Source organism: Protopterus annectens, chromosome 1.part1, assembly GCF_019279795.1.
Source record: "Protopterus annectens isolate FY-2018-M chromosome 1.part1, PAN1.0, whole genome shotgun sequence".
Lineage (NCBI taxonomy): Eukaryota > Metazoa > Chordata > Ceratodontiformes > Protopteridae > Protopterus > Protopterus annectens.
The window spans coordinates 1,355,522,637-1,355,536,845 of record NC_056726.1 but is presented as its reverse complement, the minus strand read 5'-3'; the positions used below and the strand labels follow the sequence as shown (position 1 = coordinate 1,355,536,845).

Genomic DNA, 14,209 nt, shown 5'->3' with positions numbered 1-14,209 from the left:
CCACATGTGATGCAGTGGCCCAGTAATCAAGGAGCCTCAAAATTCTCACCATTAACATCTGAGAGGCATCTCATATATGAAGAAAGGATAACAAATACACACAGTAAAGTACAATTTCCCTTAAGTGCACACAGAGATCACAGTCAGTCTGGGGGCTGGTTGCTCCCTTGCTCCCCAGGTCCCCAAAAAAGACTGCCCACTGGCACAGCTATAGGGACCAGATCTCAGCCTAGCTGGCAAGCTAACCTCCAGTACCCTCTCTGCCCAACCAGTGCTTCGTGTCCCTGCCCATGTAGCTGACACACACATACTGAGAAGTATTTATACAACTTCACAGACACTCCTGGGAAAGGCTGACACATTCTCCAGATGTGCCCCTTTACCCACACTATAAGGCAGTAATTACTGCCACCACCAGCTAATAATTATCAGCTACCCAAAGGCCCTTAAAAGGGTGTCTAATTATTACTGTGCAATATTATTAACCAATTGGTAAGTGTGACTAATCAGTCTTAATGCTTATTAGAGTGGCTCAGTTCAGGATAAGCATGTAATGTACTCTAGAGCTTACTTATCTCTACACAAACCAGCCACAGGTAAAAGTTTTTTTTAAATATTTAATAATAAATAATTAAAACACAAGACAATAATACTACACCACAGTGCAATTCAAGAGTTCAGAAATCACACAGAAACTTAAAATAAATCAGTGGTACAGTTCTGACATAACAGAAAAACACTTACTCTAACTGTCTTATAATTTCCTAGCTATTACTACAAGAAAACATACTTCTGAAATAACTTAAGACAACAGGCAGTGCTGTAGGTTAGATGTCCAAGATCAAAATGCTTAGTGTCTCTCTGAGCAATAGTTTTTAAAATCACTAACAGACATCTCTGCTGGGCCCTCCCAGATTACATCATTCTGACACTTAGGTTTTCCCACTATACACATAACATCATTTTGACACTTAGTCTGGAGTTCCCATGCCAACAGGCTACATTATTTAACAATGTAACACCTGCTCAGGAAACTACAACAATAAAAGACATTGCACATGTACACTCTAGTAATTATTCCTTAAGTTAAAACAATAGAAAGATTGTGATATCCCAGACCAAATGGCTCCAAGCTCTGGAGATCATAATTTTAATTTCAAAGAACCTTGAAATGCTTGGCTTAGTTTTCCTTATAGCAGATGGCAATGTTGCTGCAATCTTGAAGTTCACATTTTACAGTGTTTTCTTTCATTTAAGAAACAAGCCTGCATTTTACATTTATTAGCGGACCGGAGTTCCGCTGTGGCGGCCCCTAACCGGGAAAAGCCGAAAAGACAAACATTTACAAATGCCAGAATTATGCATCAAATTCTATTTGACTATGCTGGCAACCTTCACACATCTCTATCAGTCTTCACACTATGCACAACCATAAAAAATGTGGTGTCAGGCTTAAAGCGAATGCCATTTATATGACACTATGCAAGAACACTAGAGATTTATCAATGGTGTCTACAACACATTACTTTGCATTAGTGCATGTTATTGATGTGATAAAGGTCTTGGAGTATTAGTGAATCTGAGGGCTAGTTTACGATGACTTGTAGCTTGCAGACATCCGCAAATTTAGTTAGTCAAAAGTTACTAGCATTTGCCTGTACTTCAGAGAAGTAAATTCCAAACAGGAGATGGCAGAGGACAGAACAGTGAGGGACACCTCTATTTATACTTCGCTTTTAGACAGGGTACCATTTATTCCAAATGAATATTTTCTGTTTGTTACAGCCTTAAAGAAAATGCACATTTCACTACTCAGTTTAAAAATGAAAAAATATAAAATAAATGTAAAATATTTCCTTTTGTCTCTCTTCTGAAACCATCGTGTATTCTGTGTGTGTGTGTGTGTGTGTGTGTGTGTGTGTGTGTGTGTGTGTGTGTGTGTGTGTGTGTGTGCATAAAATACAGAAAAGTACTTACTTCATTGTCTGTTCCAACGTCAATACAGACAGGAAGGCAGGTTTCTGGTCGTATACCACCACAGGCTGTGTACAGGCATAGCTTTCCAACAGGAATTCCCATTCCATAAACCCCCAAGTCTCCAAGACCAAGAATTCTCTCGCCATCAGTTACAACAACAGCCTAAAAGTAGGTACAATTAAATTGCATTAAAATGAATTTTCAAAATGAAAAAAAAAATCTCAACAACACAACTCTGAGATTTTCCCATGGCTTAAAAAAAAAAAAAAGAAGAAACTAAACATTTGCTGTTAATCAGTATAATTACCCATATAGTACTTAATCACATCTTGAACCAATTTTAACATTTTGCTAATAAGACAATTCGAATTAAGATAGTCATCTCCAAGATTTTTGTACCTGCTGATTGTGGGTAGGTCTTGTAGTGGATGACATGTCCACGACCAGTAAAGTTACCAACTCTTAAATGTTCCACTTACACATATAGGTCTTTCTCAAGAGTTAATCTACTAGACAGAGAGCTTAAAAATTCACTTGTGCCTAGAAACGGAAGGACATTTTTATTAGCTGAAAGGAGATGCTTGCAAAATACCAGTGTGGAGAAGAAATGTGCAGCGCTGATACTTAGCATGACAACTCCAACTCGGAGAAAAACAATGAATGTATATATGTGTGACTGTATGCTACTGTGGGACCTGAAACTTCAGAAGACAAGGTCATGCCCTGCAACAAAACAAAGGCCCTAAATTCAGTACATCCTGCATAATCGGTCTGCTTCACCAGTTTTGGTACCACAGCCAAACACGGTTGAAAAGGCGATAACCCTTTGAACATCTAAGCTTGTGGGTAAAATTTTCGCACTCATCATGGGGAAGAGGAGATTAGTGTTTCTAGTCAATCCATTGTCACTGAAAAAGCAGGTACTTGTATGGCATTAAACAGAAGCAGATGGGGGATATGGGCTTGGCTCTACCATTGCAGTGAATGTGGCCCACAATGGTGTGTGTGTGTGTGTGTGTGTGTGTGTGTGTGTGTGTGTGTGTGTACAGTAACACACACATACAAGGTGACAGCACTGCACACTTCTGTGGTGACAAGGATGCTCATCAAGGGGTGAGAATAAGAACAAGTCGAAAACCTGTTATACACCTCGAAAACACACACTGTGGTCATATCATGAATTTAGGTCCAGAACCTGCTCTCACACCCTGCAAGGAATCTACGGGATAATAAACTACTAAGATGGCTAATGGCTGGCAAACATAAAAAAAATATATATTTTGCATGCACCGTCAGCAACTTTTGTGTTACAAAGAACAAGCAAGAGCAGCCTGATGCAGCCCCAGCATAGAAAATGCATCTACACAAAATGCCTCAGCACATGCAAATGTTGAATGGAATATAATTCACACTAAAAACAAGCAGGGAGCTTGCACAACTCTAAGTATCATCTGCTTCAGAGCGCAGTCCCCAAACCAAGCTTGCTACTAGTGCCTTTCTTCCAGAAGCCACAATACATAAGATGACAAAGTTGTGCAAAACAGTTTTCCTCTAGATTTTCAAAATAAATCTTCAAAAATAAAATCCGCAGTGGCTTCCACAGTCTTAGTTTCAAGTCTACGGAGAAGACAAGAGCTCAAGTAGAAATATAATTAATAATCACTGAAAATTAAGACTTTCACAGAACCACAAATTAAGAACCTTGCAGTTCTTTTGACATATAAAGCAAGCAACAAATACAAGATCTTCTACATGAAGGGTAATCAACAATTTAAGCAGCTTTCAACAATGAAGACATAGGTAAATCCTGTGAGAATTTTTTGTTGTAAACCACTCCAAATACATCATCCACTTAGATTATTCTTTCCAGTTGTCCTGAGCAAATTAACAAGTACTCAGGAGTCCATTAAGGTGGAGCAGTTCAGTTAGATGTTTTCTTTTCTCACTTTTCTCAGGGGTGGGGGATCACAATTACTTCACACCTGCTCAGTGATACAGACTGTGCATCATGTTATTGGTAGCATTTCACAGTAGTTATAGCACACACAGATGCCTACAGTGAACTAAACATGCAGTGCATACCCCCACTCATGCACTGGTACCATTGCATGCCCTTAATCAACCCCTCTAATTCTCATAGGAAATTATTAAGTTAATGGCTTAAGAGCAATTAGAAGCCTAGCCAATATAATCCTATTTCACCCAAAATATGGCCCTAGGGGCAAGAGGACGGCATGGATATGTGTACTTAAGGGATATAGGCAGTACCCCAAGTGTTAATTTGCGATTACCACATCCATTGATTCAAACTGCACTGTGAAAAGGGCTAGGGGAGGGCATTGCTTAATGTGACTAGAAAGCCTGTTCCAAAGAAGGGGTGATCTCTGAGACACATCTATCACTTCAGCATGTTTTGTTCGATATAGGTTTAGTCTGCACTCTTGTGGGAGGAGAGGCTGGACTCTGCCCTTCTGAGCAGGGAATTTCTGGTTAAAGGCTTATAGTGCCTGCATATTCTAACTGTTTCTTACTGAAATTGGTACACCTTGTTTGCTGTAGCATAGACTAGATCCAGGCCTGCTGAATCTAGCTTTGTTTGTATGCTTGTTGTTTGTTTATTTCCCTGAAACGCTAATTCCACCTAAAACGCGGCCTTTTAGCACTTCTGTGGATCCCTAGTGATATCTGCATTGCTTACTGTACTTATTTCCTTGTTTCACTTGAAAGAAAGTTACTGTTTGTCGTTTTTGCATTTAAGTTACCTGTAACACATTGCATTTAAGTTACCTGGCACTTGCTCACTAAAGCAATTATATAAGTCCTCTCTAAAAAATTAAAAGCACTACACCCTCACAAACTCCCCTTGAGTACCTTGTTCCCCATTGGCCATTTTTTTCAATTATAAAGGAATTCCCAATACTATTCTAGCATGTCCAAAGGTCAGTTGTCAATCTCCTCTCCGGTCCAGCTGGTGAATCTGGGAATCTTGAGGCAATGTTACAACTGCCTCATGTACACAGACAACCCTCTCCTCCTCCCAACAAATTCCAACACATGAGAGATGACAACCATATAGCCAAACTGGAGGCTAAGCTCTCTCAACTCAGTACTGGCGTAACCAGTCAGGAGGAGAAGGAAACCACACTCGCTACAATTCCAGTCTCACATAGACCTACCATGACAACAAACCAAACACAAACACACAAAAACATACTCGGAGGCTCTAAATAAAAATCTGCCTAAGCAGCAGAGACCTCCAAAGCAGACACCCAAGCAACCGCTACCCCAAAACAAAACACGTGCAACACATAGCTCACAAAGCCAGTGTGCCGAACAGTCACAGCCCTTAAGGCTAAACAACACACTTAATACACTTGTAATAGGTGACTATCGTCAGGCACACTGACGTCCCGCTCACCAGGCTGAACAAGGAGAAGGTCACGGTGAGCTGCCTGTCAGGCGCTAGGATCCGCCACATAACACAAGCACTCAGGTCACTCCAAGGCAAGTACAAATATGACTCAGTCATTGTCCATGCTGGTGTGAATGACCTGAGACGTACCTCCCTGGACTACATGAAAAGAGACATAGAGGAGCTCTCTGAGCATGTAGCCCAGGCCGGTATGACCCTGACCTTGAGTAGCATCTTACCCTCACCAAGAATGATGCCACAATATGAAGACAAGATGATGAATTTCAACAATTGGCTTAAGTGTTGGTGTCATTCAAAGGGGATCCAATGCCTGTCAGCCTGGTATGACATGCTCGACAAGCCACGATGCTTCGCTAGGGACGGATTGCACCTGTCACCCCTGGGCTTTCGGATATTGGCAAAGGCTCTTGCTACCCCCATAGTGCCTTTTTTAGGCAAGGCTCAAAAGACAAACCCACCTCCATAGGTATCACAAGGGATAAGAAACTAAGAGTAATGCTACTCAACGCCAGAAGTCTAAACCTCAAGATGCACGCACTCTAAACTCTCCTTAGCATGGAGAACATCGATATCTGTGCAGTAACAGAAAGCTGGTTCAAGGCTCCCGAGAGCACCCTAGCACTACCAGGTTATACCTCATACCATGCTTTTCGGCCCCAAAACTTGGACCGAACCACAAAAGGAGGGGGAGTATCAATATTAGTCAAAGATACCCACACCTCCAGGTTGGTGGCACAGCACGAAGCATCAGAGACTATCCATGTGCAACTAACTGTGGGTAAAACTGCCTTCCAGTTTATAGCCTGCTACAGACCACCCTCCCAAACACAGGAACCCCACTCGGCCTTCCTGAGAATACTGGAAAATATGAAGGTCTCTCCAAACACCATTATATTGGCACTTCAACTACCCAAACATAGACTGGGAGCATTACTTTAGCTCCAACACCCTAGCCCAAAGGTTCCTAGAATTTATAAACTCAAATGCTATGGAACAACTTGTTACCACTCCCACAAGAGGGGAAAACATACTGGACCTGATCATCACCAACATGGGGACTCTATGCTCCAGACCAGAAGTATATCCCTCACTGGTAAGATCAGACCATAAACTAATCTCACTGGATATTCACATCCCGACCCCACCCCCTGCCCAGAAAACCACAGTGAAAAACTTCTCTAAAGCAAATTTCACACGCCTCAAAACTGAGGCGAAATCCTTCAAAGCCCCCGGGCCTGTGGAAAATACGGCCCAGACCGCAGAATCCTTTATAAACGCATTCTATGAACACCTTCAGGAATGCATGGATCATGCAATCCCAAATAAAACCAAGACCCAATCCTCCAAAGGCAGGCGTCCTGTCTGGTGGACCCCAGCCATAAACAAACTATACAATAGAAGGAGGAAGCTACTACATGATAGAGCAAAATCCCAAAAAGGGAAGGCATCTCTACTCAGTATTAGCAAAAAATTACGGGCACTTATAAAATCGTCTAAGGCCAGCTTCGAGAGAAAAATTGCACAGGACACTAAGGATAATCACAAGGCTTTCTTTAGTTATGTTAGGAACTTGGGTGGGAATTCCCAGATATGCTCAGAATTAGTCCAAAATGACAAAAAATACATCGAGCCCACAGACATTGCCAACATCCTAGCTGACAGGTTCAGTGCAAACTTCTCCCCCCTCTCCCCACCAAAAGGGCAAATATCTATCCCAACAGAGTGCTGCCCCCCTGACATCTCAGATGCTCAGGTAAGAGCCGCCTTCTCCAAAGCAAAAAACACAGCATCAATGGGACCAGACAGTGTCCCAGGCTGCGTCCTACATGAACTCCAAGAAGAGCTAAACCCAAACATAAAACTACTGTTCAATCTTAGCCTTACTACAGGATATGTACCCAAAGAGTGGCGTACAGCAACAGTGGTCCCTCTCCACAAAGGTGGTGCCTCAACGGATCCTGGAAACTATCGCCCCATAAGCCTGACTAGCTTGGTCTGCAAAGCTATGGAAAGGATCATCATGGACCTCATAAATAAAGATATTGGGGACCTACAGACACTAGATCCTACCCAGTTTGGCTTTGTTAAGGGAAGATCCTGCCTCTTAAACCTGGTAGATTTCTTTGAAACAGTCACCAAGGCCACTGACGAGGGGAAGGTGGTCCACACAGCCTACCTGGACCTCGCAAAAGCCTAAGATACAATACCCCACTCAGGCATTATAGATAAGCTCACCAGCTTAAATATAAACCCCTATGTCACTAGATGGGTTGCAAACTGGCTCAAGGACAGAACCCACATGGTTAGAATTGCTGGAGTCATGTCAGACTCCAAACCAGTTACAAGTGGCGTCCCACAAGGCTCAGTCCTGGGACCTCTTGTTCGGTATATATTTCTCGGCGGTACAGGCCAACACGGAAGGACTATGGCTGACCAAGTTCGCAGATGACTGCAAACTGGGCGCCATAATCAACCCTCCAGCCGACACAAGCATCCTCCAAAAGGGCCTCATAGAAACAGACAACTGGTGCCAGAGCCATGGCCTCAAGCTAAATGCCAAAAAGTGTATAGTCATCCCCTTTGGCAAAAACAACGTGCCCACAAATTACCACATAGGTGGTAATCCATTAAGTACAGAAGAAGTCATTAGGGACCCAAGTTGATAGCAATCTCTCATTTGACAACCATGTGGCCAAAGTGGTTAGAAAAACATTTTATATAGCCCACCTAATCATGAAGGGATTCACATCTAGATCAGGGGAGGTCATCGTGCCTCTTTGCTCATCCCTCATCAGGCCCATAATTGAGTACAATGCCCCTTTTGGGATGCACCTTACCAGACACCTGCAGCAACTGGAAAGACCCCAAAAGTACCTCACCAAGAGGATCAAAGGGCTCAAACAGATGCCATATGCTGCCCAGTTAAAGAAACTCCAGCTCTACTCAGTGGCATACCGCCTGCTCAGAGGCGATCTGTGCCTGACATATAAAGCCATGTCCAACCAGGAATTAATGGACATGCTGCACCTCAGAAAATCCAAATCCCATCGAGCTATGCGCTCGAGAGACTTGAACCTCAGCAGTGAAATAAATAGGACATGCTGGAGGGACAGATTCATAACCCAGATGCTCCCTTCACTCTGGAATATAATCCCAGTCCAGGTTAGGCAGAGTCCCACATTGACTCTCTTCAAGAGGAATCTTGATGAGTGGATGGGAGATCGTAGGTTTACCCCGGCTATCACTTCTGTGTCACTGTTAGACAGAGGCACAGTATACTAACCTCAAAAAAAGGCATAGCAAAATTAATTTAAAATGGGTGGCGAAAGCCAAACACACTCTGGCTAGGCTTATAAATGCCCTAGGGCAGATAGCCTAGTATGAACCTATAGGTAGGTACTAGGCTATCGGCCCAAGGGCCTAAGTAAGTCAAGCCAACAAGGTTCCCTGGCTTATGTCACCCAAGAAAGTTAATTTCATGAGCCTCTGTCGAGCAGAGCCACAGAAGTGATCCCTGGGGTGTATTTCCTATTTCCCATCCACTCATCAAGATTTTTCTTGAAGAGAGTGTTAATGAGGAACTTTGCATGACATACATGGGTAGTTTGTTCCATTTTATAGGAAGTCTCTGGGGCAGGAATATATCCCTCCAGCATGTCCTGTTTATTGTGGTGACAAGGTTTAGGATCCTAGAGCGTGTAGCTCGGAGGGATTGGGATTTCTTTAGGTGTAGCATGTCCAACAGCTCTGGGTTTAACATAGCTTTATATGTTAGGCAGAGATCTCCTCGGAGTAGGGGATATGCTACAGAGTAAAGCTGGAGTTTTTTGAGACTGTCAGTGTAGGGCATCTGTTTGCGGCCAATAATCCTCTTTGTGAGGTACTTCTGTGGCCTTTCCAGCTGCTGGAGATGTCTTGTGAAGTACATTCCAAAAGGGGCGTTGCACTCTATAATGGGTCTAATGAGTGCCAAGTAGAAGGGAACAATGACCATTTCTTTCCTGGATGAGAACCCTTTTGTGATAAGGTGCGTCACACAGAAGGATTTCCTGACTACTGTGGTGATGTGATTATCAAAGGAGAGACTACTGTCCACCAGGGTCCCAAGGTCTCTTATCACACATTTGGCGTTAAGTAGACTGCCGTTTATGTGGTAGTTCATGGGTACAGAGTTTTTACCAAAGGGGATGACAATGCCCTTTTTGGCATTGAGCTTGAGGCCATGCCTCCGACACCAGGCATCTGTCTCAGTGTGGCCCTTCTGTAGGATGTCCACATCATTTGGAGACTTTACTATGGCTCCTAGTAGTCAGTCATCTGCAAACTTCGTTAGCAGAGAAGTAGACACCAAACAGGAGAGGTCCCGGGACTGAACCCTGTGGTACTCCACTTGTCACTGGTTTGAAGTCAGATTTGGAGTCTGCATCTTTTACAGTGTGGGTTCTGTCAGTGAGCCTGTTGGCAACCCATCTTGTGACGTAGGGATTTATATCTAGTTTAGTGAGTTTAGCTATAATTCCACAATGGGGGATGGTGTTGAAAGCCTTGGCGAGGTCAAGATAGGCTGTGTGAACCACCTTACCCTCGTCTACAGCTTTGCTGACTGCCTCAAATAAGTCAATCAGGTTCAGAAGGCATGATCTGCCTTTCACAAACCCAAACCGGGTGGGATCCAGAGTTTGGAGGTTACCATTGTCTTTGTTTACGAGTCCCATGATGATGCGTTCCATGGCCTTGCAGACCAGGCTCGTCCAGCTAATAGGGCGATAGTTCCCAGGATCAGTGGTGACTTCCCCTTTGTAGAGTGAGATAACTGCTGCTGTGCGCCATTCAGTGGGCACAAAGCCCGACGTGAGACTATGACTGAACATGGGGCTTAGGTGGGGAGCCAGTTCATTCTGAAGTTCGTGTAAAATGCAGCCTGGGATGTTGTCCAGTCCCATGGATGTTGTGTTTTTGGTTTTAGACAGTGCAGCTTTTAACTGCATAGATGTGATTACAGGGACTCTCTAATCTTCTTATATAGATATGGGCCCTTCAGGGGGTGAGAGGATGTTGGCAATATCAGTTGGTTCTGTAATTTTCGTGCCATTGGGCTGTAACTCAGAGCAGATCTGGGTGTTGCCATTGAGATTCTTGACATAGCTATAGAATACTTTGTGGTTGCCCTTAGAATCAATGGTGATTTTGTTTTCGTAGCTAGCTTTGGAGGATCTTATAAGGGATCTCAGCTTCTTACTGAGGCTGACCAGGGAAATCCTCCACTCATGAGATTTTAAATCCCTAAATCTAGTGACTCTTGTGCTGTTTGACTTGTAGATGTGTAGCAGGTCCATCAAGGCTGCATTTCTGAGTGCCTTGTAGGTCAGGCATATGTCACTTCTTAGTCTGTAGGAGACAGAGCAAAGGGATAGGGCTTTTAGTCTATCTGCATAGGACATGTTTACACCCTGTATTTTCTTTGTGAGAAACCTCTGATGTTGCTCCAGCTGCTTTCAAGTGCCTAGTCAAGTACATTTCAAACGGTGCATTGTACTCAAATATTAGACTAATGAGGGATGAGTACAGCAGGATTATAACTTCCTCGGACCATCTCTAAAGTGTGGTAAAAACAGGAAAAAAAAGCTTGACGTTTAAAACTCAGAGGTCCCACAACAATAACCAATCACAGCCTCCTGTGTATAATATAGGAGAACAAATGGGTCTATCACATGAGGTGAGGTGAATACCCTTGTACTGGTCATGCTTGAACATAAACCTGAATCCATTTTCATTTTTACTGTTTACTTAACTTTATACCTGTTTACATGTACTGTTTTATATAAGCACATGATCCAACATACCTAAAAAAAAAAAAAAAAAAAAAAAAAAAATTCTCAAATAAATCTAAACTGTACCAGTTATAACACTTAATTTGGGGAAACTGCAACAATCTGAAGAAAAAAAAAATTAGTTAGGCTTTCCTGAAACATGGGCAGCTTCAAAATAGTACATTTACTTCAGAAGTGAAGAAAGTATGTGGTCAGTTTGAGGATTTGAATGTCCAGGTGAGGCGACCTGGACAGGTGAGAAAGAAGATCTGGAGTATACCTCAGCCCCAGGGGAGGGTGAATCAGATGAGATCACAGCAAGGGACACCACACCCGTCAAAGCCAAAAATGAGCAAGAAGGATTACAATGGCCTTTCTTGCACATCTTAAGCAGTTAGTTATTTCTCAAGCAACTTAAATGAGGACCTAGTGATTACGTCTGCTTAGTGTTTATAAAAAATTTAAAAAATCAGGGAAGGGGGAATCTGTATACTGGGACACGTACACATTAGGAAGAGAAATTTAATCTTTAAAAAAAAAATCAGGTTTTTGCATAATTCATATTGAAGTCTAAAGCAAGACAGCAATAAATCATAACATAGAATGACAAAAGTTATGTATTCGACCTAAATAGAATAATGCCAGCAAATATAATGAACACATTACTCAAAAAGTGACACAAGCTAGACTCAAGCCTTCAGGACAGATCTTCATCAAGAGTTAAGTTACTAGATACGGAGCTTAAAATCCACTTGTGTCTAGGAAGGGAAGTACCTTTTTTTTTTTTTTTTTTTTTTTTTTTACTATTGGCTGAAAAGAGATGCCTGCAAAATACCAGTGCGCAGAAAACATGTGCAGTTCTGATGCTTAGTATGACAACTCCACCTCGGAGTCAGACACAATGTATGTACGTATGTATGTGCGACTGCATGCTACTGTGGGAGCCTCAAATTTTAGAAGACAAGGTCATGGCCTGCCATAAAACAAACTTCTGCATGTTACATTAAAGTCAGTGTTCATTTAGTAGAGTAGATAACAGCTCAACAGTTTGCTCTGACACAATGAGAAAATAAATCACAATACAAGAGCTGTGAAGGGAGATTAGTTAAATCCCTAGAAAGAAAAATGAAGGGTATTGTCCTTATGATAATGACAGATCTGTGTTGTCTGCTCCAGTCTTTCCTCAACAGAAGGGTTATTGGATTCATCTCATTTTCTGACTTCAGCTACTCTTATATTTTCAATCCAGTGTTCATGCCACTCCCCTTACCCACAACCCTCTGCAAGGAGATAATTACTTCAGATCGAGTTTGCTGCTATACTGGCATGAAGGAAATTACCCCTTGACCTGTAGACCAAAAACCTCATAGGGTGAATAAAACTATCACTCCAGCAGTTATGGAAACATTTAAAGAACGACTACGGGCAAACAATGAAAAAACATACACTTTTTTTATCTTGCCATAATTTACTGCACCTCCTAAAGCTGCCTGCAGCAAAATAAGTACTCATTCTTAACATTATTTCTTTTTTTACTCTGGTCTGCCCTCATGGGGGCAGACATCGTGATTCCTTTGGAAAGCTAAATCTGTCTCAATGCACAGACTGTGACAACAAATAGCCCTACCATTTGTTGTCAGACTAGACTTCCATTCACTTACAATGGAACACCTGAAAAAGCTGCCAAGTTTGAGGGTCTGCAGCTCATGTGTCTGACTGGTATGCACTGTGTTTTACAAATGTTGATCCTACTGATGTACTACACATTCTCTGAAAGAAACTTGCAAAAGTGTCAACAAATTACTGAAATAAAAGACTTTTCACAAGGAGCAGTTTTGCAAGTTTCAATTCCTGGCCAAGTTACTCCTCCCATCTCCCCTCTTTCAGTGGGCTACAGTTTCACATTTCCAGCTTGGGTAGATTCAACTATTTATCTGTTCCCTTGTATGTCTCTTCATTTCTGAGTAGCATTTCCCAGAAATAAAAAAAAAATAAGTAAATAAAAAGCAAAGCACACACATCAGTCCAGATTTTGGGCTAATCTATCATTTTCTTAATGTACACAGTAAAATATTCAGTTTGTAATGCATTCTGGCTGCTGACGTGGTTATATTTACATATAGTATTTAATGCCAAGCTTTACAACAGTTCTCATTTTCTTAACAATGACCTTTCCAAGCCTCTGATGTGACCCAGTACTTGTCAATATACTGTAAATACATAGATTAATACAAATATTTGTGCACATATGACAAGTACAATAATACACATACCATCATTAAAACAAGATAAATGCAATATAAATCATATCAATATAGTTATGATTTCTAGTGTATGATCTTGTTTTTGTCTATGGAAACTTATTTTTGAATAAATTCAAGCAATTGTATATTTGTTGTATATTATGTTGTTTAATTCATCATCATCATCATCATCTTTCGGCTTTTTCCGTTAGGGGTCGCCACAGCGGATCATCTCTTTATATTTCTTCCTATCCTCTGCATCTTGATCTGTCACACCAACCGCCTGCATGTCCTCTCTCACCACGTCCATAAACCTCATCTTAGGCCTTCCTCTCTTCCTCTTTCCTGACAGCTCCATCCTTAGCATCTTTTTCCCAATATACCAATCATCCCTACTCAGCACATGTCCAAACCAACACACTCTCGTCTCTCTTGCTTTGTCTCCAAACTGTCCAACATGAGCTGACCCTCTAATATACTGATTCCTGATCCTATCCATCCTAGTCACACCGAGTGCAAATCTTAACATCTTCAACTGTGCCACATCCAGCTCTGACTCCTGCCTCTTTGTCAATGCCACTGTCTCCAACCCATATAACATAGCTGGGTCTCACTACCCTCTTGCAGACCTTCCCTTTCACTCTTACTGGTGCCAGTCTGTCACAAATCACTCCTGACACTCTTCTCCACCCATTCCACCCTGCCTGTACTCTCTTCTTCACCTCTCTTCCACATTCACCATTACT

At 42.1% G+C, this 14,209-nt stretch overlaps 1 protein-coding gene across 8 annotated transcripts in view; it reads right to left on the bottom strand.

Annotated features, from left to right (window-relative positions):
- The window catches only part of ME2 (malic enzyme 2), a 1,978,505-nt gene that overhangs the window by 967,735 nt on the left and 996,561 nt on the right, over positions 1–14,209 (bottom strand). For all 8 annotated transcript variants that reach the window (XM_044082071.1, XM_044082092.1, XM_044082073.1 and 5 more), the window contains one exon: positions 1,978–2,139. In XM_044082071.1, coding sequence (XP_043938006.1) covers positions 1,978–2,139 — 162 coding nt within the window. The remainder of the gene's footprint in view (positions 1–1,977; positions 2,140–14,209) is intronic.